Below are 22348 nucleotides of genomic sequence, written 5' to 3' on the forward strand. Positions count from 1 at the left end.
GGGTTGCGTTTGCGAGACGCGCGACGATCCCTTGCCATTGTCTAAGATTATCGTAGACCCGATGTTCATTCAATTTTCAAGCGAGCCTACATTCCCGCTTTACTCGTTGTTACACATTCGCGCGTTTTACGTCCCGAATCCTCTCTCTTTTTAAATTCGACGCGGGCATCGCGATAAATCACGCGGACACGCGGAGATTAGGACAAGTGCGACATGGAATTCGTACAAAGTAGAGCGGGACGAATAACAAGTCTTCTATTGAGATTCAAAGCTACTGGAGCCGTGCCAAGTCCCGCGCCTTCTGAAAACACGAGTAAAAGTACACACGCGCGTGCACACACGTTAGACGCATCCGTTTCGCAAATAACTTGCACCAATCGCAATCTCGTACGATATTAATTACTCGCATACGACTCATTAGTCACTTTGGTACTCTGCAAAATCGTTCCTTATTCAGAATAATAATTTCTCCTTGTCATATCTATGTAAATAACAAAAAAATTAATATCTCTTTATTCCATTTCTTCGTCAAAGTGCAGCCCGCGATAATATATACGAATTTAGCTACTTGAGAAAGCGTGTTTGGAGCATCAAACATTTTGCCGCGACGTCTCATTTTTCCGCAATTCTTATCTTCCCTTCTGAATTTTGATGCGCGCCGTCGGTGAAGTGTGCATTTCAGGAGCGTAATGAAGTTGCGGTTTCTTCTAACGAGTAGCCGTAATCACGCCGCGCCTGAAGTATCTTGGAATTGCAGGCTGCGTCCTGCAATTGTGTCTTCCCCCCCCCCCCCAAAAAAAATAAAAGAAATATTTTGATATTCGTCTGAAAGGATGCAGAATTTGTTGCAGTTTGCCGAGTACTCTTTGAAACTCTCACATGAAAGCACAGTGTTTTATCTTACGGGGTTAACTAGCGTATAATGTAACATACTATCTTAACCATTGGCAATTATGCAATTTACTTTTCCTCGTGCATAAAAATTTCGTTATAATTGTATACTCCGTGCACGAGTAATTAGTCTCTTCAAGAAACGTCATATCTTCGCGCATGTAAGTGGAACGATGAGAAACAAAATCGCAGTCTGTGACATTTCTTCTATAACGTGCCGCGTGGTTCTAAACATTTATTTACCGACTTTCCCCAAGTGTAAAAGTTTTGCCTCTTTAGTGGAAAATAATTTGGTTTAATTACTATTAAACTTTCACCTGAAAATCATGTGATCGTGGGACATTTTGAAGAACTTTATGAGAGTTTTTTGAAATTTTGCCATACTTCTGTGACATTTCTTCTATAACGAGCCGCGTGGTTCTAAACATTTATTTGCCGACTTTTCCCAAGTGTAAAAATTTTACCTCTTTAGTAGAAAATCATTTGGTTTGATTACCATTAAACTTTAACCTGAAAATCATGTGATCGTGGGACACTTTGAAGAACTTTATGAGAGTTTTTTGAAATTACATACATTTCATTAGTAATTATACTCCGTATACATTTTACTAGTAAAATATTGGGTAAAGTTTATAAAAGACTCATAAAATTTTTCAAAATGCCACATTGTTCCACGGTCACATGATTTTTTAGGCTAAATTTTAAGGGAAAATTCCCTCCGTGTTCAATAAGTATCTATTTGGCGATTATGAAGGGTACGATTGAAATAATTATTTTTAGAAATACTGAAGGACTTGTAAAAATGTTGGCGCGAAATATTAAAAGTACTTGAGCCGAATGCGAGTTTGCGGTTATTAATATTTATCGTAAGAAAATGTTTTGGACTGCGTCAGGATTTCTGCTTACGCGGCGTACGGATTTCGAAATTAATTATCATGTAATCTAATATTAATCGGGTTTTGCCAGCCGGATGCTAATGAAATCATTATTAACTAAGCCGTACTACGCATATGCCGGAGAAGGCTCTGATAATGTATCAGCGATTATGGTTATATTGGAATGTTATTAATATTCGTTATTATTAATAATTAATTTAGCCATAAGGGAGATATTAATTATGGTATTGATAGGTTATTAAACTAACCTGAAAGTACATTGACAAGTTTGATTAAATACGGAGGCCTGTAATGCCTGTAATATTTTTCGAAAAGACCAGATGCCTAAAACGTTTGAAAACTCGCCAGGACTCATGAATTTACACCAAAATCTCGATATAATACGAGTTTAAATCTTCTATATAACATATTTACATCAAGGTTCTTGGTAAAATTTTTCGTTATACGTCAAACTTACATGTAATTCCTGACTTTGAATCGGTTTCGTCACGATTCTCGCATAAGTTGAAACGCCCGTCCGTTATTACGTCGACGGATACTTTTCACCGATATGCCCGCGTACGTATACGCATTTATTCCAAGTTTATCCGACGCGTGCCTCGGCTCGAGTTCTCGAACTTAGAACGCACGTACGACCGATAATATCCCGATGAGCCCCTCTAGGCTGTCGTAACTTACTCTTATGTTTGAACTTGTTCTATATACTGGAGATTCTAGAGCAAATACAGCTCTGCTGCGGTATTAATCGTAGCGAAGAGGGATTCAGGCGTAATGAGACTTCGAGAGGTTTCGAGCGTCGCTCCACAAACATATAACATCTAAGGTGATTAATGATTTTTTTTTATGCCGCGCTTCGACGCACAGACCAGCATAGCGGTGGTTGATGGCGCGAAAATTAAAAAATGAAAAGGTATTCGTCGCGCGGAATATGTAGATATACAGGGTCTTACGCAATACCCGCCTCACCTCTTATTTACGGATAGAGCGGATTAGACCGAGTCGACAAGTCCCCTACCATTTTGCAATTTTCGCAATAGTAATAATTTTCGTACGAATGGACGATGATTTCACTGCCGATAGCGGCAGCTCCTTCTTTCGTTTGCATTTAATCGAGATCGGCTGATACGGCTGATATGACATCGTAATAATCCAGTTGATCCCGAACACGTCGACAAGCTGAACGTAAGTCGATGTCGTTACGTACGTCATTAAGTTTGTGTACGGAGATCGTAACTCGCGCGTTTAATAACCTGAGCGATCGCACGCCGCACGAAAGCCCGGGCAACAATTAAGTGGAGTGAAAATGAAAATGCAATTAAGGCGCGATGCTCGCGCGACGCGCACTAATAATATCGGATTAATTTTAATTTACGGCATTAGGCTTTCATCGAGCTGGCGAGTTGGCCAGTCCAGTTCACGGTGCAGTTTGCTAATCACACAGATATTCCGCGGCTTCATTTGCACGGTCCAGTTTATGTCTGTCCGAAATTGTAATTATTTTCGATCGATATATCCGTAGCATTTCATTAAGGTTACCAAACAAACGCAACGGACGAAAATTGATTGAACTAGTTGATACCGTGGCCGACGTTTTATTGACGTCATCATCGCAGTTTCGAACCAGCGTCGGCCAGCGGTGTACAGGAGCCCGGTGTCGCCAACAATCCATTTGCTCGGATCAATCGCCGGGCTAAGTTCGCGCGTCTCAGTCTCACTAATCGCTCGCGTGTCTCTTAGCGGGCCGGATTAGGTCTTTGTCGTCGCAAGTGGCCGTGTGATCGATTCGAAGCGACAAAGCCGCCCGCGTTGCTCGCCGCGGCGGCTCATTTTGCGGAAAGAAAGAGGAGCGTCGATTAATCACGTTGTCGTGTACAAACTGGCCAAGTTGGCGTATCCAAATATTCATTGTATCGCCCGGTGCACACGCCGGCGGACGCTGGTGGACATAAAGGGGTGAACGTGCGCACGAAGGGTGAACGGTTCATCAATAACCAGTACTCTCCCGCCGTCCCTCGAGCCTTTCGAGCTTCGCTCCCCGTAAAAGCAATGAAAATGTACAAGTTCCCCATTGCGATATTCTATCAATTTATTAACCAACCCTGTCTACTTTCCCCGCGCCGTTTCCCCTCGCCGCGCCGCGCCTCGCGTCGATATTAACTGCGAAGCTCGCGGTTGCGATTTCGCGATTTCACGGAGTAAACCATGAAGCCTGCACAAGGAGACCGAACTCCCGTAATCAGAGAGGTCCGACATTTTTTAGACTCATTCGTTCCGAAAAGAATCACTGGGAGCGCTGTCAATGGACAACTCGATTGATATTCTGGTATGCAAAATTTTGATTCAATCTCTTGCAATAATGTCGGCCCATGCTTGGTGACGTAATCAAGCCTAGTTCGGTCTCCTTGTACAGGCTTCATGGAGCAAACCTTATTGACAGGTTCTTCACGGCGAGCAGGCTGTTGCGTGCCGAATGCATATTCACGGCGAGTCGAAGCCGGCTGGAAGTTTGAAACGAATTGCGCGACCCGGTGATTTCGTCCTGTTCAATCTCGCTCGCGTTTCTCGCGAGAGATTCTTCAACTCGTCGGTATAATTATCGCGGGACTATCGCCTGCCGTGTAGTCAAAATTGGCGCGCGTAATATGTAGATTCGTCCAAACCGCCGGCGTATTATCCGTTCAAGATTGCGGTGCCGGGGAAGTGCATTGAGTCTCGATCAATTATTCGCGAAACTTTGATTTGGTTTAAGACGGCGGATCCGCGATTAGGGCATTTACGCTTCCCACCCGGTCGATCGAGCGATCGATCGATCGATTCTCCATCTCGCGAAATTGATTCCTGGTTAATCTTTAATCCGATCGCTGACGATCGCAGATTTGATAATGCCCGTGTTTAAATTCGTCCCATCCGTGATTCGTGCATCATTTATCGCCTCGCCGGGTACAGACGACGAAGAAAGACGGGGAAGAAAGGGACAGGTACATATTCTCGTGTCGGGCGACAAATCAGTCTTTCCACGCAATTCGATTACCCGCGCGATCTGGGACGCGAGATCGCGCGAGTGTCACGGCGCAGTTTGCATTTGCATACGCAATAATATCGCACGCCGGCTGATCGCATTTCGGTTTTAATGTCTTTTTAACATTCCGCCATTGCCCAATTCTTCTCCCGCGAGATGAAGGAATTAACAGCATCCGCACCCTCGCTATCGATTGGATGTTTAATATCTATCGCGCGCTCACTGCTGCGCGGTCGTCGCTGCAAAAAGTGCTATACACAGTGCTCTGCAACACCATCCATTGCCAGCGGACCAACCGGCAAAAAACCAGAAAGCCGATGTCAGAACCACACAGGTTGTTTTTCCATCGTTAATTTACGCTATTCGCGCGCTATTCCCACGTTTATGTGCTTGAAGGTTGGACATCGTGCCGCGTAAAAAACATTTTGGCGTTTTTGGCTGTAAAATTATACTATTATAGAAACTTTTCGCGATTGCGTTTTGCGGAGAAGCGATTATGGTTAGGGATGTTTTTCACAAAACGGTACATACGCGATTGGTATCGCTTTAAAAGTTCGCTGAACCGTTCCCGAAAATTTGTCGGCAGCAACGCGTTTCTATCGGCGATCGAGCGTGTCGAATCGACGAAAGACAGGAATAACGAGCGGATCTTTTGCCGAAGGTAAAGGAAAAGATAGTCAAGTTAGTCGAGAAGGAAAGAGGGAGGAGGGAGGGAGTGAGAGAGGACGCGCGGGAGGGTTGGAGTCTCCCTAGGATAGCCAGGGGGGACGGTGTCAGGTCCGGGTGGACGGAGAGACGGCGACGTAATGCATATTGACGTTTTGCCGATAATTCCCGCAGCGTCCCGGCGCTAGGCGTCGAACGAGGAAACCCCGGGCCACAAGAGCGTTTTGTGCGCGAAGTCTGCGGATAGAATGCGTTTCCGGGATGAGGAAACGAGAGTGGGTAAATCGGGTCTAGCCGGGTGGTCAGAGGAGCAAGATGTTCCAGATAACGGATACTGCCTCTCGATCGAAGACTTCGCCGTGGGTTGAACAAACTCTCTCCCTCCTTCCCTCCCTTTTCCTCACTCTTCCACCCTTTCTCTCTCTCTTTCTCTCTCGCTCGTTCGCTCGTCCCCACGATTCTCGCGTCTCCATTTCGTCATTTAGAGCTCGGATGATTGAAATCGAATCGTCACGGCCATCGAGTGCGTTTTAAAAGTCAATCGAGAGATTTGTATTTTTATAAACTGTTTCCCTCCGCGGTGCGGGGTGGATGCAAATTGTACGAAGGGTCGATCGAGATTTTATACTCCTATTTTTGTTACACGAATAATGCCGCGCGCTCGTTGATGCGTTTGCGCGCGACACGGGCGATATGCTCCGCTATTTTTTTATAGACACATGTGTTTGTTTAACATTTAACAAAATACGTCCGACGCGTATTCATAAACACCGACGGGTTGCGACCGACCGCCGTTGATCACCATCATCACGCTTGCTTGTTTTCGCGTTTCGGTGCGCGCGCGCGCGCGCGATTTCACCGCCGCACAACGGGCCGTGACAAATTTTTTTCTCTAACCACTTTGACGTTCGACGGGGCCGGGGAAAAATTTCTAACGCTTGCGAATGATATTATTTTTTTGTGCCCCGCGACTATCGAGTTACCGCTCTCGCGTTGCAATTGTCGAAAACGCGAGAGCAATCGTGCACTCCTGGACGCGCTTGTCCGACGTGCAAATTATTCCCCAAATGCAACAACTTCGTATCGCGTAATCAAGCGAAAACGGATTACCGCGCTGTTTTCAGTTTTGAAATCGTTCAATATTACCGATCGTGTTTCACGTAAAAAAAAAACCGATACGTAGACTCGGTCACTCAAGTGAAAATACATGGAAAGTTTTCGCAATTACTATACGATATTTGATGTAGACATTACGATTTTATTAATTATTTGAGACTTAACGTGCTCAAATATTTTTCGTCGGCCAATAATTACAAAATAATTGGCTTCAAAATCGCTGCGAAATTCATTATTAAAAATTAATGTGGTAATCGTATGGGGGAGATACGTCGATAATGCGGACTAAATAAACGACGAAGAATTTGCTGGTATGCCGGGAAAAATGGATTTGACACGTGACCGTGGAAAAAGAAATTAAAAATAATACCCGTCGTTTTCGCTAAACGCGCGGCGGTTCCCGGCGCGTTCGGTCACGTATTTGTAAAATTCACCCGACCGTATTTACCCGATCGGCTCCTCGATCGTTTCGCCAAAACAACCCCTTCATCCGTACAGCCCTCGGCATATGAAATTCGATCGAATTAATTAATCCGCGGTGGCAGCCGCCGTTACAATATATATATATATATATATATATATATACACATTCGCGTGCTTTCGCACAACGGGCTCGCAACCAGTTAATTCCGCGAATTCGTCACAAAATGAGAGAGGGAGAGAGAAAGAAAGAAAGAGACCGCGCGCCGTGCCGGTCGCGCGGGGGATGAAACGGGCAGGGTTGCGGAAAGCCAGGACAACGGAAGAGCGATGTAGAGGAAAAAAAAAGAGAGGCAAGTGTCCCATCGAAATCGATACTGCGGCTCGCCTTCATCAGAGTCAAACTCGCGCGATGATTGGCGATCGGCGGGTGCGATCGCTGCGCGGGGGTGGCACGAGATTGCGGGACGGTAGGAGAAGAGGGATGGAAGCGATCGTTTGTACAACTGTACGCGGGAGCAGGTGGCGGTTGCCCGCGGCGCGGCGGGTCCGCGCCAAGCCAAACAGAAAATAACTCATTATTGGCGTTAATTAATATCGAGAACGGGCGCCCGCACGCTCGCAACACTCGCTCCTGCCCCCGCACCTTAACCCTTCCGCTCCGACCCCTCCGGATACATTCCTCATCGCTCCCCTCCGCTCTTTTTCGTCCCGCTACTTCGTTTTCTCAGCCGTACCTTTTCGCCGCGTTGTTACCTCGCTTCTCGTTCTCTCGTTCTTCTTTTTTTTTATCGATACCGTCACGTGATTGGGTTCGAGCCAGTCACCCCTTTGCCTTTCTTTCCGCCAATTTTTTTTTTTTCGGCGGGGCGGGCAACCAATTAATCGAACCGAGGATTTTTCTTTCGTCACTCTTTTCAAGGTTTACGTCAATAATATCAACGATCGATGTTCCCGCGGCGCAATTCGTATCGTTCCCGGCTGTGCTCCCCTACGCTCGCGGTAGTCAGTCGGCGCGTTTTTCTGGGTCGCCTGGAAAATGAGTTTAGTTCTCACGCCCGGAGCTCAATTCCAACGCTAATTAATCTATTCGATAGCGAGAAAAAGCGAATCGATTGCTGATTCCGACGGTTTTAAATTATGCACATTGAAGTAAATCTTCGACCGCTCGCTTTCATGAATTTTCAGTCGCCGCATATTAAATCAGGGAAAACGGAAATAAAAATCCTTACCTCATAATTCAACGTTAACTATAATTCCGCTCCTCCGGGTTGCTATAGCTCACACGTTATTTCACGCGGATTAGCATTTGTCGCGATAAGTAAAATTCGCAAGTGGCTTGCGATACAACGCAGCGTAGGAAGAGACTGCGTAGACGCGTGCGGCCACGTGTCGCTCCGTTTCGCAGAAACAGCGAAACACTTCCTGGCACACACAAGGGAACGTCTGAGTATTTTACGAGGAATGATTCGATTGCGAGTTTGCCAAAGAATCCGCGATTAAAATTTGATGGCGAGGCGTTCGGCGGAAGAGCGAATCGTCATGAAAGATTCGCCGCCGGGATCCACGTAGAGATGCACAAAGGCTCGACAAACCCGGTAACGCGAATACATCCCATTGTGAGGGGCGGATAGGAGAGCGAAGAATGAGGGGTGGGGGGTGGGAGGGTTCCTTTCTGCGTCGCCCTCGAATGCACTCGGGTGCATCTGTCGCGGCGCTTATCTCGGGGCTCCGTAGGCGCTGCCGGGTGACTTCCGAGGAATGGAGCCCTACGGGGATTTCCCTACGGGGCGAGGGGGGTTCGGGAACGGCGCGTAGAAGGATCGCGAGCTCTGGACCGGGTGGCTGCGGCCGCCTACTTGGATTTCTAATAGAGACGCGACCGCCGCCTGCCTGTTGCGTCCTTCGTCGCGGCACGTGCCGTTGAATCCAAGCGCCGTTCGCGCCATCAGACAATTAATTCGCTGGGGGAGGAGGGCGTAAAGGTAGCCGCGACGAGGACGGTGTCGCGAGTAACGAAAATGAACGAGTCCAGGCAATTGAGTATCCATTGTTGTTCCCGTCGCGGCACGTTCGCGTTGCACGCGTCGTGCGAGACACAAATGGGTCGGGGTAGATTTAGAAAGTACGCCTATTAATACGTGATATTCACATTCGAGCGTACGGGCGCGTTAATTATGCCAATTCAACGGTAACGTTTTGACGTTATTAATCATCGATTGAGGATTCTAATTACGCCAAATGAAAACAAATTTCGCTTCCACCTCCGGCACAAGCCGGAGGTGCCTTTTACGAGGTATCGGGAACCTACAGCCCCCCGGCACACGCGCATCTCCCACTCTCCTCATTTGCATGAAATAGAATTTTTAAACGGCCCTGCAGCTTTAAAGCTTCGCTTTCGTTTCAAATCGAATGAGCACAACTTCGGCCCGCGACAAGTTGCTGACAAATTGAGGGGGGGACGCCGGGGCGATTCTGCACCTTTCGCACGTTTTGCATCGAGAACTGTCAATTCACGAAAAAGCGCTTGTGTAATATACAAATTGTACAAGCCACATAATTTGTACATTACACAAATGTTCTCGCGAATCGACAGTTTCAGCAGCGAGAGGTGCAAATGGTACAGAATCACTCCAGGGTTGCTTTAAAGCACGATCAAGGTCGGGGAGAAAGTAATTAGTGACTTCGGAATATTCCGAGGCCTCGGCGAGCGTGTTTTAGTGATCGAGGCATTAATAATATATTTCAAAATTTCTGGAAAAAGCTTTGGAGACTGTTAAAAATATACGCCAATTTGAAATATTATTTAATGGGCACGCACTCATCGAGTCTGTGTTATTCGGTAATTAGGACACGATTCGCTTTTCAGTTCAATAACTATTACCGGCATTATTTGATATTTCGTTAAAATAACAATTGATTTATCGACTATTTCCCATTATGTTCCGATCGCTAGCAAACTAAAGTCGTGTAAACGTCAGTAATTAGACTGATGGTTTATTAATAAGAAACGTAAAACTGTACGTACTTTCTTATTAGTTCAGTCGCTGAGACATTCACCTTATTATTTGCAGTCTCTATAGTTTCGAAAACGCAACGCGAAAATAGGTGCAGGTATAGTCGAGTGCATTGATCAAAAGTTACCAGTTTTACATCAATTATTTTATCAGCGTGTGACAAAAACGGAATCTCGTAGTCTCACAAATACAGTTCTATACACATTTACATCACTTGTCACATACACGGAGGGAATTTTCTCATAACACTTATCCCGAAAATCATGTAAATGTGGAGCAACGTGGCATTGCGAAGAGTTTTAGGAGTTTTCTGAAATTTTACCATACATTTTACTAGTAGAATTTTATGAGTTTTTTTTAATTTTATCATACGTTTTACTAGTAAAATTTCAGAAACTCATAAAATTCTTCAAAATGCCACGTTGTCCCACGATTACGTGATTTTCAGGATAAATTTTAAGAGAAAATGATCTCCGTGTACGTAATAAGTAATGTAAATGCATTTTGAAGGATTTTATGAGATGTTTCTGAAATTTTACTAGTAAAATGTATGGTAAAATTTTTTAAAAACTCATAAAATTCTGCATTTCACTAGTAAAGTACAAATACAGTTGTACATGTAGTGTGTACTTGTACTTTACTAGTAAAATGCAGAATTTTATGAGTTTTTTTAATTTAACTAGTAAAATGTATGGTAAAATTTAAAAGGGCTCATAAAATTCTTCGCAATGCCACGTTGTCCCACGATTACGTGATTTTTAGGATAAATTTTAAGAGAAAATTATCTCCGCTTGCTAGTAAAATGTATGGTAAAGCTTAAAAAAAACTCGTGAAATTCTTCAAAATGCCACGTTGTCCCACGAACACATGATTTTCAAGGCAAATTTTAACAGAAAATTCTCTCCGCGTACAATGGGTCAATTCTGTATCTGGCAATACAGCGAAAACGCTAAAAGTGAGCGGCTCTGTCTCGTTTTAATCGGTCAGTTAGAAAGAGACCAGGCTACTCACTTTTAGCGTTTTCGCTACAGTGTAAAATACAGAACCGTCAGCTTACAGATCCGCGACACGCGCGTGCGGAGGTTAGAGAGCGAGTCGGAGAGGCTCACCTGTTAAAGACGCGGTTTTATATTTTCCGGTTGACTCCAGAAGTTAGTCGACTCTCCGTCTTTTTCCACGTTGTCATCCAACAGAGGATCGACTCCGGTTGACAATTAACCCGGCAGTGACGAGCTGTGGCTCGGATTCTTCAATTCACTCGAGGGAGAAACTCGACACAACTGCGAGAGCAACTGCGACAATTGTGCCCTCCGTCGATTGGCTGTTCGCATGGTTCGCTGTTCGCATCTGGCCAATCGACGTTCACCTTTCATGCGAGGGCCGAATTTGCCGCGTAAATTTCTCCATCGAATGAATGAAAGAAAACGAGCCCCCGGGCCGATGCGACGCACCTTCGCGACACGAACGGGGATAACCGTTGGCGGACTACACGTCGTATTACGCACCTTTACTGTTTATGTTTATATTACACGTACGTAGGCGCGTTCACGTGACGCGCGCGCGGCGCGAGGTCGGCGGAGCCGGCGCGGCGGCGTGGGGCGAGCCGAGCCGCGCCGAGTGACGGCGGAGCCGGCCGAGCGGCGGCGGGAGATCGACCGGGCGGCGGCGGCTCAACACGTTGTTCCGTGGGCACGTTCGCGCGCGACGGACGCCCGCGCGTCGCGTCGTCGACGTCGGCGGCGGGCGGCGGCATCGCGACCATGTTTCGGTTCGTCAACAAGAACGTCGCGATCGGTAGTGCGGAAATGGCGGCGCTGGACCGCGTCGGCGTCGGCGTCGGCATCGGCGTCGTCGGCCAGCCGGTGCCGCTCGACGTGTACCGCGAGTCTCACCACCTGCTGGCGCTCGGCGGCGCGATAGGCATGCGCGGCAGCATCAAGCACGAGACGTGGGGCCGGGGCGGCTCGCACCTGAGGATGCGCATGGATTTCCTTGACGTAAGTAAGGCACCTCCTGCACTCGAGACGGCGCGTTCGTCCTTTCGCGCGAAGCGCCCGAAGCAACATGGCGTCGGCCGTTGACAGCGCGAGAGAGCATGGCGATTACGTGCGGGGGGGGGGGGTAGGGCCGGCGTTTTGAATCCCCGACGATTTTTCGGCGTAGCCGAGGAGAGTTCGAACGTTCGCCGGGAGCCGCCAACGTCGAGAAACTATTGTTGTACCAAATTGCCACGCGAGAGCGGCTCGCGGTTTCGACGATTTCTTTCGCGTTTTGCGCGCGACCCCCCCTTCCCCTCCGAGCGTCATTTCCATTGGCCGCCGCTGCTGTGAACGGTATTTATTTAAAAGAATAGTCCGTGTGCGAAATAACATCGGCGGCGCGGGATATCCGCGATAGTTTTTTCACGAGATATATCATCGCTCGCGCACTCCTGTGTTCGTGATCCGCGCGATACCCCCCCCCCCCCTCCCCCTTCCCGTGTCTTCGGCGGGAAAAAAGCTGCGTCGCAGCAGTTGGTGAAATTCGTGAATTGGATTGGAGCGTGCCCGTAGATTCTGCCGCAATTAAAAGCGCACGCGATCGAGATTGAAGATTTTTACAACGGTTGGGAATTCAATTTTTTTCCCCTGTGTTTCAGCAACGGTCGATTGGACTCGCGTTTCGCACGTCGTAGGAGGATGCGCCCTCGAATTCGAACGTCGATCCGGAGCGTGTCCCGTCTTATCAGTTACTGTCGAGCGAGACCGAAGATTTACGCCGTTAACCGCGCGACATTTGTCTTCGAGGCAAGGAAAACTGCGGAAGCTCCCTCATTTGGGAAAGTGCCACGGAGCGCGGGCAGATGAGGCGAACTCGCTCCGATCGTCCGTTATGGAGACGGGGGAGGATCGAAATCTCGTTTTTCTCCCCTTTAGGCCCGATTTCACCGAACGTTGCTTAACTTTGATCTTGGTTTAATTCACGTTCGTCTCTTTCTAAAGTAACAGTTGGACAGAGACGAAGAATGAATTGAGCTGAGCTCGAAGTTGAGCGACGTTGGTAAAACCAAGCCTAAGACTGGTATTACATTTGTCGTACGACAAATCATTTAAGTGGGGCGATTGGCTGCAGGATAGTAAAATTCTCGAGTATCTAGAAATTTTCTAATCAGCAGTCAATCAACGCTTGAAAAATTTGTAATATTAAGCTAAAGCTGGCATTACAATTGTACGACAAATCATTTAAGTGTGTTGATTGGCTGCAGGATACTAAAATTCTCGAGTATCTAGAAATTTTCTAATCAGCAGCTAATCAACACGTTTGAAAAATTTGTTGTACGACAAAAGTAATGTCAGGCTAAGGCTGGTATTACATTTGTACGACAAATTTTTTAATCTTGTCGATTGGCTGCAGGATAGGAAAATTCTCGCATATCTAGAAATGTTCTGTTCCGCAGCCAATCAACACGTGTCGACAAATGTAATATCAGGCTTTTAAGTTCTATTCCTTTTCTAATCTCTAGCTTATCCGGTGGTTAGTGTCGCGTCTAGCCGCGCTCTCCGGGGCCGATATCACGATCAGCTTTCATTTGTCGTACGACAAAAAATTTGTAATACCAGCCTTAGCCTAATATCACACTTATCGTGCGACAAATTTTTCAAGCGCGTTGATTGGCTGCTGAATAGAAAGTTTCTCGATACACGAGCATTTCATCTACGTTTCTGGATCCTGCGGTTATGGAAATCGCGAGCCCCGCGAAATATATTCCCCGGCGACGTCCGGGAGGGCCGAATTTAGCGTCGCGAATTCTCGGCTCGCTTTATCGAAGGCAATTTGTGCTATAGCCCGCGGCGGATAATTGAGACTTAATAACGTCGTTTATCTTACATGCCGCGGGACGGCAGTGCCCCGCGAATTATTGATGCAAGGCGCCACGCGTAAACACGACGAGCGCGAGGAGGCGCGCGGCAGCGTCTGCGACCGCTGCGACGTTACGTCTGTCGTAACCTTGAGACAGAAGCGCGAAGCTCAGCGCGATTGATCTTGCATTATACGCGGCTATGGAGCGCGGGTTGCATTCATGTTCGCGGAACACGAACGCGAATTCCCGGTACTGCACGCGGTCTCTTTAACCGCGATGGAGGAATAAACGTGCAATATGAATCATCGCTTTATCGCGATCGCGTTGGAATCGCCACGACACTTTGCCGCGCTTAAAATATTTGCCGTTTAATTACGTGCGGCACGTACGTTTCAGCCGTTACGACGCGCCTTTACTTTTAATCTTTCCGCAATAAATACGGTTAGGTAATTTAATAAATATTTCTTCGTACGGATCACGGGGGGGGGGGGTTTATTTTTTTACGAAAACACGCGAAACAAAAATAACACCGGGAAAATTCTCGCGTTACCCGGGAATGCATTCGGTAACGTGAGATTTCGTTGTGCTCGTAATATAATACAATAACAGCTCGCTATGTACTTACTTATTTTATTTTCACCACGCCGTACGTATCATTAAGTTATACAACAATTTCGCCAACGTTATTTTTCTACGCAGGTAACTAATATCTCGTATGTGCTGCAAGCAAAATGATTCGATTCGCGAGTGTTTTGAGTTGTATTCTTCATTCGATCGAGCTTTATTCGATTCGTGTGGGTTTTGAGCGCTATTCTTTACGGTACCAAGATGCTCTCGCGTTTAGTGGCTATATAATTTCTTTTATCGCCATATTAGAAAATTTCTCGTAAATCCGCGGTAGCCGTTGAAAGCGAAAAAAAAATGGATCGTTTGGCTGGTATTACGTTCGTCGTGCGACAAAGTTTTTAAGTGTGCGAATTGGCCGCAGGAAAGTAAAATTCTCGAGAAACTTTCTATCCAGCGGCCAATCAACGCGCTTGAAAAATAAAAAATGTTATAGCAGTCTGAGCAGGATTGTCGTAAGTGTTTACGATTCCGTAGTAAGACGCAAGTCGCCTTGCGAGGCGATGAATACGACATACGTATACGACACGTCTTTGTGCGCTGAGTCCCGACACCGACTTCAGTCTTGCGACAGAATCGTAAACGGTTACGACAGTTTTTCTGCTCGGACCCTTTGGCGGAAGGTTCGATTACGCGAGATATCGATTTGTCGACGCATCCATCCGCCGTTAACGATTGCTCTTAATGATTGCGCATGACTGCCTAATGGGCAGCTTCCGCCGAGGGTGGCTGCTCTTCTCATTTACGGACGCCCTTAAAACCGGCAGCGTTTGCTCAACAACGCCGTAAAGATTATTGGCGTGTTAACTTTGCACTTACACGCCTCACCTTCGACACGCGTAGAACGCGCAAGGGCCGAGAGAGTTACGATCACGTGCTTATCGTTTTCATAAAGCTGCAAGTACACGCGAAGCAGTTTAAGCAGTAAGACTTACGAATTTCAACCAATCGGGATTTTCACGCTCAAGTTTTAAAATAGCTGCTTATGTTTTCGACTGTCAAGCTGGAAACACACGAAGAAACTTAGGCGGGAGACTTGAGACTTGAGAATTTCAACCAATCGGACTTTTCAGCATTGCTCAAGTTGCAAAATAGCTGTTTACGTTCTCCATTGTCATTGGTCATTTACCTTAAGTCTTAAGTACTTTTGTGCGTTCGGGCCTTCATTGATCCCTGAAGTCTTAAGTTTAAACCGACAGCACACGATGCTGATTTTCCTACTGGATTGCTTAGAGGAGCTAATCAGGATTTAAGCCAACGATCAGTGGGTCAATTCTGTATCTTACACTATAGTGGCAATGCTAAAAGTGAGTAGCTCTGTCTCTTTCTAACTGTCCTCTTAGAAAGAGACAAAACCACTCACTTTTAGCATTTCCACGAATGTTGCAAGATACAGAATTGATCCTCAGGTGACTTAAGACTAAAGCCAACGGTACACGATTTTCCCCACTGGATTGCTTGCGAGAGCCAATCAGGATTTAGTCACCTGATCTAAAACTCTGCATCCTCGCTGGCTCTCGTAAGCAGTCAAGTAGGAAAAATAGTATCGTGTGCCGGTGGCTTGAGCTTCTTCGTGTGTTTGGACCGTAAGATTTCCTGCCGGCATGGAACTTGGAACGCCGGACGGTAACGCGCGCTTCGGATGTAATTGCGCCTTGTAACGCGCCACGGCGAATCTACAATTACCGCTGGCTTTTTACTGCTCCACGGTATCTCACCTCGCGTAGAGTTTTATCGGGAGATAAAAGTACGGACGATACCTATCTCCTTGTGGCGACTATGGGGGCCGACGACGTAATCTGCCCGCGTCTGGAAATGATTCGCGTGCGTGCGAACGATCGCGGCCGCGATTGTTGGATTTGCCATTCAAATAACTCCGACGTACAAGACCGTAATGCATAATACCGTTGTTAATGTCATTAAAATTCGGAGATATTTCCGAATTGTTTTACACCGCGGACCTGCCAATTAATCGCCGTTCCCCCCTCTCTCCCCCTCTTTTCCCCCGCGTCGAAATTGCCGTTGGAAATTTTTATCAATCGCGCGCGTGGCGTGCACGATGACACGTAACATCGGGAAAACGTACGGCCTCGTGTCAGACAAGAATGCACGCTATCGCAGCCGCGCTAGCGCATTTGTCAATAAATCAGATCGCAGGGTCACGTTCGACTTTCGGTGGCGCCCGCCGTTGTGACGCACGAGGCTCGCATGGCCTATTTCCTACGAACGATTTTCCGCGAATTGCCTCCATTATGCCCAATTATCGGCTCCAACGAAGCCTGTCTCCTCGGACGATAACGAGAGGGCGAGGAGAAGCCTCGGGGCGAAGCTCGATTCCAACGGTGGAGGGAAAACATTAGATATCAAATAAATTTCTCCGTGTTGTCGTTGCTGTTGAAAACGAGCGTGTGCGAGAACGTGCTGAACAACTGCGGCGAAACGCGGGGCTGATGTTTCTGAACGTAGTCAAGAGCAAACGAGTGAGGGTCGGACGGAGGGACGAGGGTTGCTAACCGCGCGCTGGTCTCGCCCTGATCAAAGTGGAGAACCCGGGAACACGTCGTCCCGGGGCTCGAAGCGGGCGGGACGGCGGCGGCGGTGATTCTTGAGGCCGTTCTCGACGGTGAATGAACGTCACTTGAGGCGAATCTTGTTTACGCGACGACCGCGTTTCTCCACGGCGTGATTTCCGCGCACGTCCAGGAAACACACCGAGCAATTAAGGCCCTTCTGGATTCGACGTCCACTCACGTAACATCCCGACCTTCCCGGGATCTCTCGCTGTCGCGCCTCCTCCAGACATTTTTTTCTTTTCGCATTTAAGGTCGAGTTTTCCGACCTGCGGTCGCTTCAACCCGCCGTACGTTCCTTCTATTACGTCTATTGTGACCGACGTATTACAGTCGTGATTAGACGTAGGAAACAAAACTACCGCTGGCTGCTCCGTTATTCTCTTTCGTTTCCTCATTCAACGAAGAAATCTTCAGAGATAAAAAAAAGCCCGGCGAGTTATTGTTCCGTAGAGTCAAGAGCGTACAAGAGTTGTTTTTTCTTCGCGCGCTAATTACGGGACTCTTCTAATTGATCCAATTTCCGTGATTGATTCTTTTTATACACAAATTTCCAAGATTCTCATAGCAATTGCTAACAATTAATACTCTCCAAGTGATCGCTTCATGGTTTCTATTTACACTCCATAACTTTAAAGAGTAATATCAAGATCTCCTTGTCATTTTATGTTCTCGTACACGCTTTATTGTTACGAAAAAATCATAAGAGGAGTACAGTATCATGTCTCGAAGATTCGCAGCCGATAGAATTAAATCACGGCCGTGCCATCACGTCTCTGACCTGTTGAGCTAGAAACACTTTTTGTAACGAGTTATCGTCGTCCACCCTCGTCATAGAAGCCGCCTTATTACGTCGTCGGCATACCACCGCGATACGGCACGCCAACTCGCTTATAATCCGATTTCATTGTTGTGCCATCGCCGTCGTCGTCGCCGCCGCCGCCGCCGTCGTCGTCGTCGTCGTCGTCGCGGCAGCTCGTACAAGCGAGATTAAAGCGCGACGGCGTGGTCGCAAAAAGGACGTCGGTAAAATTGAGGAGAGCGTAAAGGGACGTCGGCCAGGGTTGATTTTTAATTCATTCGCGGGTAGTCGAGCACTGCCGGACACAACTCGCCGTGGTTCCCTCGTATACTTGAGTTAATGCCGGCCAACCCCGGTGTTTACGAGAGAGAAGATAAAACGTTTAACTGGATTTTCCTGTTAAATATTCAGACGTGCTCGCCCTGTATTCAAGTTTGAAAATTGACAAATGATTTTCTAGTTAAATTTATTAGAACGTCGGGGGGGAAACGCGCTCGTCTCGGTCGTTTTCGGTGAACACTTGGTCCGTTGCATTTTTAATGCGCGGTATGTAACGCGTAATGCAGCTCCATCGATTCGGTACACGAAATGAACACGTTATAAGTTGAAAATTCCCATTTAATTTGTTATCCCATTTCGTTGCCGTGAGATATTTATATTTCCCCCGTGCCATACACACGTAAACCCGTCCGCGCGATTAATTGATCAACTAATTAATTAAATCAATTATCCGCTAATAACTCGTAATCCACAAATTATTTTTAATTATCTGCCTCTTGTTCCCCTTTACTTTTGTATCGATTGACACGCTCACATAAAAATATCCGCCACTCGAGCTCCCCATTCCGGGACGCGAGAGGGGAAAGGGGGATTAAGGATGGGGCGCCTCTGAAATATCCATCTTCCTTAACCCGGTAAGAAGCGCGTTTTCCGATCAGTTAAGCCCGACTAAACCTCAGCGACGTTCCTAAGAGAGCCCTGGAACGGGGCTAGGAGAAGCGGCGTGGAGAAAAAAAGACGAGGACAGGCGGCGGTGGGGCCGAAAGAGGGAGAGAGGAGAACGGCTTTCGGAGGGTTCTTTCCGATGCGAGGAAGGAGGAAGCGTCGCGCTCTCGAGTTCGACTAGATAGAGCTGTGATTGAAAACACCGCCCACGGCGGCACGAGCTTCGACTTAAGTGTACACGTACATGCGCGCACACACCCCCTCGCACACGCATACGCAACGGGGGTGAATGCACGTGTGTATCTTGCGCGTTCTTCGACTTCCCGTCGCATATGGAATAACATAAGCGGCCCGGGATTGCGGACTCTCGTCCGGGAAAATTTGACAAGACCCTCTCTGCGAGACCCCGGGCGCGACTTTCGTCGGGCTAAAGTTTGTTCCAACAATGGACGCAAGAAGTCGGCCGCAATGACAGTCGATTATTCTCATATTTGACTGCGATCGGTCCATTTCTTGCGTTTTGCGTCCATTGTAGAATAAGCTTAACCGCGGTCCTTTTCTCCCGGAGAAGCTGCGCGATGTTCGACTCTACCCCCGGTGATTTTGTAGAGCGGAAAATCGACATTATCTCTTTAGTGTCGAGCGCAGGTGTACAGTAATCATACGAACCACGCCGTGTCTTGCCCCGGCGTGCTTTGTTGGCGATAACTTCGATCTTTGTGTTTGACAAACGATTCTCACTAGTCCTCGGGCCGGTTCCGCCGTCTTGGCGATAAGAAAGATTTTATTGAGCTTCTCCACTGAGATCCGTGTATATAATATTTGAAAGATAAAACGTACATTGTCTTTGTAGCAAGATTATTAACAATATTGTGGCCCATACGAGATATGTACCGGGTACTTATCGTAAAACGGGTGGGAACGTTAACTATGTTTAAACAGTTATCAAATCGTCTTATACCGATATATATAGGCTTGGGAGGACGGTAACGACGTTATTTTCTTCGGTGTTACACGATCCTAACATCTTTTCTTATTTATGAGATTATTTATACCTTTCTTTTTCCCTTCCTTTCCCGGACTATATATTTGTGGCGAGCTGGACATTAAGTTCTCGGCTCATTTTATCCGACGACTCACCAGGGATCCATTCTTTTTGTGTTCCAGGTTAAGCTCGACAAGAGTCACAGCGGCAAACCTTCCAGAGTCATTCATATTAGGAACATACCTAACGAGGTGACAGAGGCAGAGATCATCCATCTGGGCCTGCCGTTCGGCCGTGTCACCAATGTGCTTGTTCTCAAGGGCAAGAATCAGGTAAGTCCATATTTCATCACATTGACGCGACTATCGGTGGCGAGTGTGGCGCAGAGAAATGTGCGCTGCTTAGTAAACAGATGAAAAGATCCGAGTTTAAATCCACGAGCACCGCTGCTTTTATCACGAGACACGGTAGTGTCTCGCGCCAAATATAAGCGACAACCTATTAAATGACAAGCTAGAACCACGCGTCGTAATTTCCCGAAGGTAAGTGGCAACCACCGAGAATATCTTGCCATACATACCCCTTTAGCCCTCCAGATTGGAGGTTTCCTTCGGCAAGGTTAGCAGCCTACCGAAGATGAAGTAAAAGCAAATGCTCAAGGTACCAGAACGAACTGGCTAAAACAGGCTTTAAGCTTAATACTCGAAGAAGACGCGACTATCTATTCCAAATGATGCGAGAGCGCTCGCTATTTTCTGCCTATGGTAGCTAAAAGTGATAATATCGAATTAACTCTTTGAAGCATACATTTTGAATTTTGAAAATCTGACATCAGATTTGTAATAAGAGAACCCCTTTGTACAAAGTTTTCAAGAAATAATGTTAAAAACTCGGTCAATAATGAATTTTTCTGAAAAAAATTGCCGTTTTTTCATATTTGTTTATTTATAAAACTTTTACAATAAATGTTAAAGACTGCTTAACTCTTTTTTTATATTCTTTTTTATTCTTTTATTGCCAAGATACCCCAAAAATGCAAAAAATATCCGATCTAAATGCGTTAACTAGAAATTAAATGGCCAGAAAGTAAAGAGTTGAGGTGGTAACGTGGATCTGCACCACATGCTTCAAAGGGTTAACGCACGAGAGGAGAAGAATCGCGCGGAGGAATGTCCCGTTTACTCGGGCCGCTCGCTCGCGGGATCTTTCGGTGCTGCGAACGGCGTCCGTACGACGTTCCGTATAACGACGCCGTTTACACGTGCTCTGCGACATTGTGCTCTTGCCAGAGCACACGGAGATGAGAGTGCCGCAACATGTAAGAGAGAGAGTTTGTGCCGCATGAATGACGCGTTTCGACGATGCGAATGGCCGTGCAATAGCGGAGACAATCGAATCGCCGATACGCGGTCGAGTCGAGTCGATTCGAGTCGAGTCTAGTCGAGTCTAGTCAAGTCTAGTCGAGTTGGCGATCGTCCGTTTAAAGCATTATTATCCATTATTACCCACGCCGCGCTCTGCTCCACGATCGCGACAAAGGCGACCGTGTTCTCCCGCCCCATGGAAACGCAACCCCTCGGTGTACCGTCATTCTCGTCAGCTCTGACCCGCCCCGGCGCGGCGGCGGTGGCTCGCCGCCCTTTCTATCGATGGCTCGTTCGTGACGCTACACGCATCGCAAGGCTATTATTTCGTACGATGAGAGCCGGTTTATCGAGTTCCAGTCTCGGTTTATCGACCGACGTTTCCCATCGACCAGCTTGTCCCGCTCTCTCTCTCTTTCTCTCGTGTTATCCGCCGTAGATGCCGCGCTTAAACGCACTTACGGGCTCTCTTACTTTGGTTGTGAAGGAGTTTAGAGAGCGATCTTCTTCTTTCGGTCTCCTTTAATTTTCTAACAAAGGGGTTTTATCGTATTTCTAAGAGCGTTTATATATTGCGGTGCCTTTTCAAAATATAAACGTTGTTGCAAACTTGTGTCCGTGTAACGAAAAGAAATGCCCCAACTGGCGGGGGAACAAATTACCCTTGGCGATTCAGCAGTTGTGATTTGGTTTGTATAAATTTTAATGCCTCCCTTTACTGCGCGCGATGGTTGGATCAAAACCGACGGAATGGCAAATTCGGAGCAATTTCGTGGCGTAACTATCGCGATCGAGTTTTACGAACGAGATACTATAACCATCCGCGATCTCTCCCGGAGTACGCTCAATTACGCATAAACGAAATTACGTTTACGCGAGCGCGCGAGCGCGCGCGTGAGCGTCGTTCCGGTCTGCGTGATCAAAATATCAATTCGCTTTGGCGGTATTAATTCCCCGCCCGCACGCGCGACAATACTCGCATAAGGTTAACGTCGCTTCATGAAGCCCTGCGGGTTTTGCGACGTGCGTCGTCGGCGACGCGACGGCGTATTCGAATAATGACGCTTGTCCATCTCTCGACTTTGCACCCGTATGCGATGCAATCGCGCCAAGTGGTCCCCTGATACCCTCGGATACGCTCCGTATCTCTTGTCTACGCGTTTACAATCAATTTTCTTATGAAAATTATGCG

The 22348-nt window shown here is 47.1% G+C and overlaps 1 protein-coding gene across 9 annotated transcripts in view; it reads left to right on the top strand.

Moving 5' to 3' along the window:
• LOC105567351 (polypyrimidine tract-binding protein 1) overlaps positions 1 to 22348 on the top strand; it is a 418546-nt gene that overhangs the window by 305978 nt on the left and 90220 nt on the right. For 8 of the 9 annotated variants that reach the window (XM_012022168.1, XM_012022161.1, XM_012022162.1 and 5 more), the window contains one exon: positions 19975 to 20124. In XM_012022168.1, the coding sequence (XP_011877558.1) occupies positions 19975 to 20124 (150 nt within the window). Of the gene's footprint in view, positions 1 to 11754; positions 12023 to 19974; positions 20125 to 22348 lie in introns of those variants that run through there. The other variant, XM_012022163.1, reaches the window with a different exon arrangement.

Source organism: Vollenhovia emeryi, unplaced genomic scaffold, assembly GCF_000949405.1.
Source record: "Vollenhovia emeryi isolate VEMERY1.0 unplaced genomic scaffold, V.emery_V1.0 DF939138.1, whole genome shotgun sequence".
NCBI classification, from domain to species: domain Eukaryota; kingdom Metazoa; phylum Arthropoda; class Insecta; order Hymenoptera; family Formicidae; genus Vollenhovia; species Vollenhovia emeryi.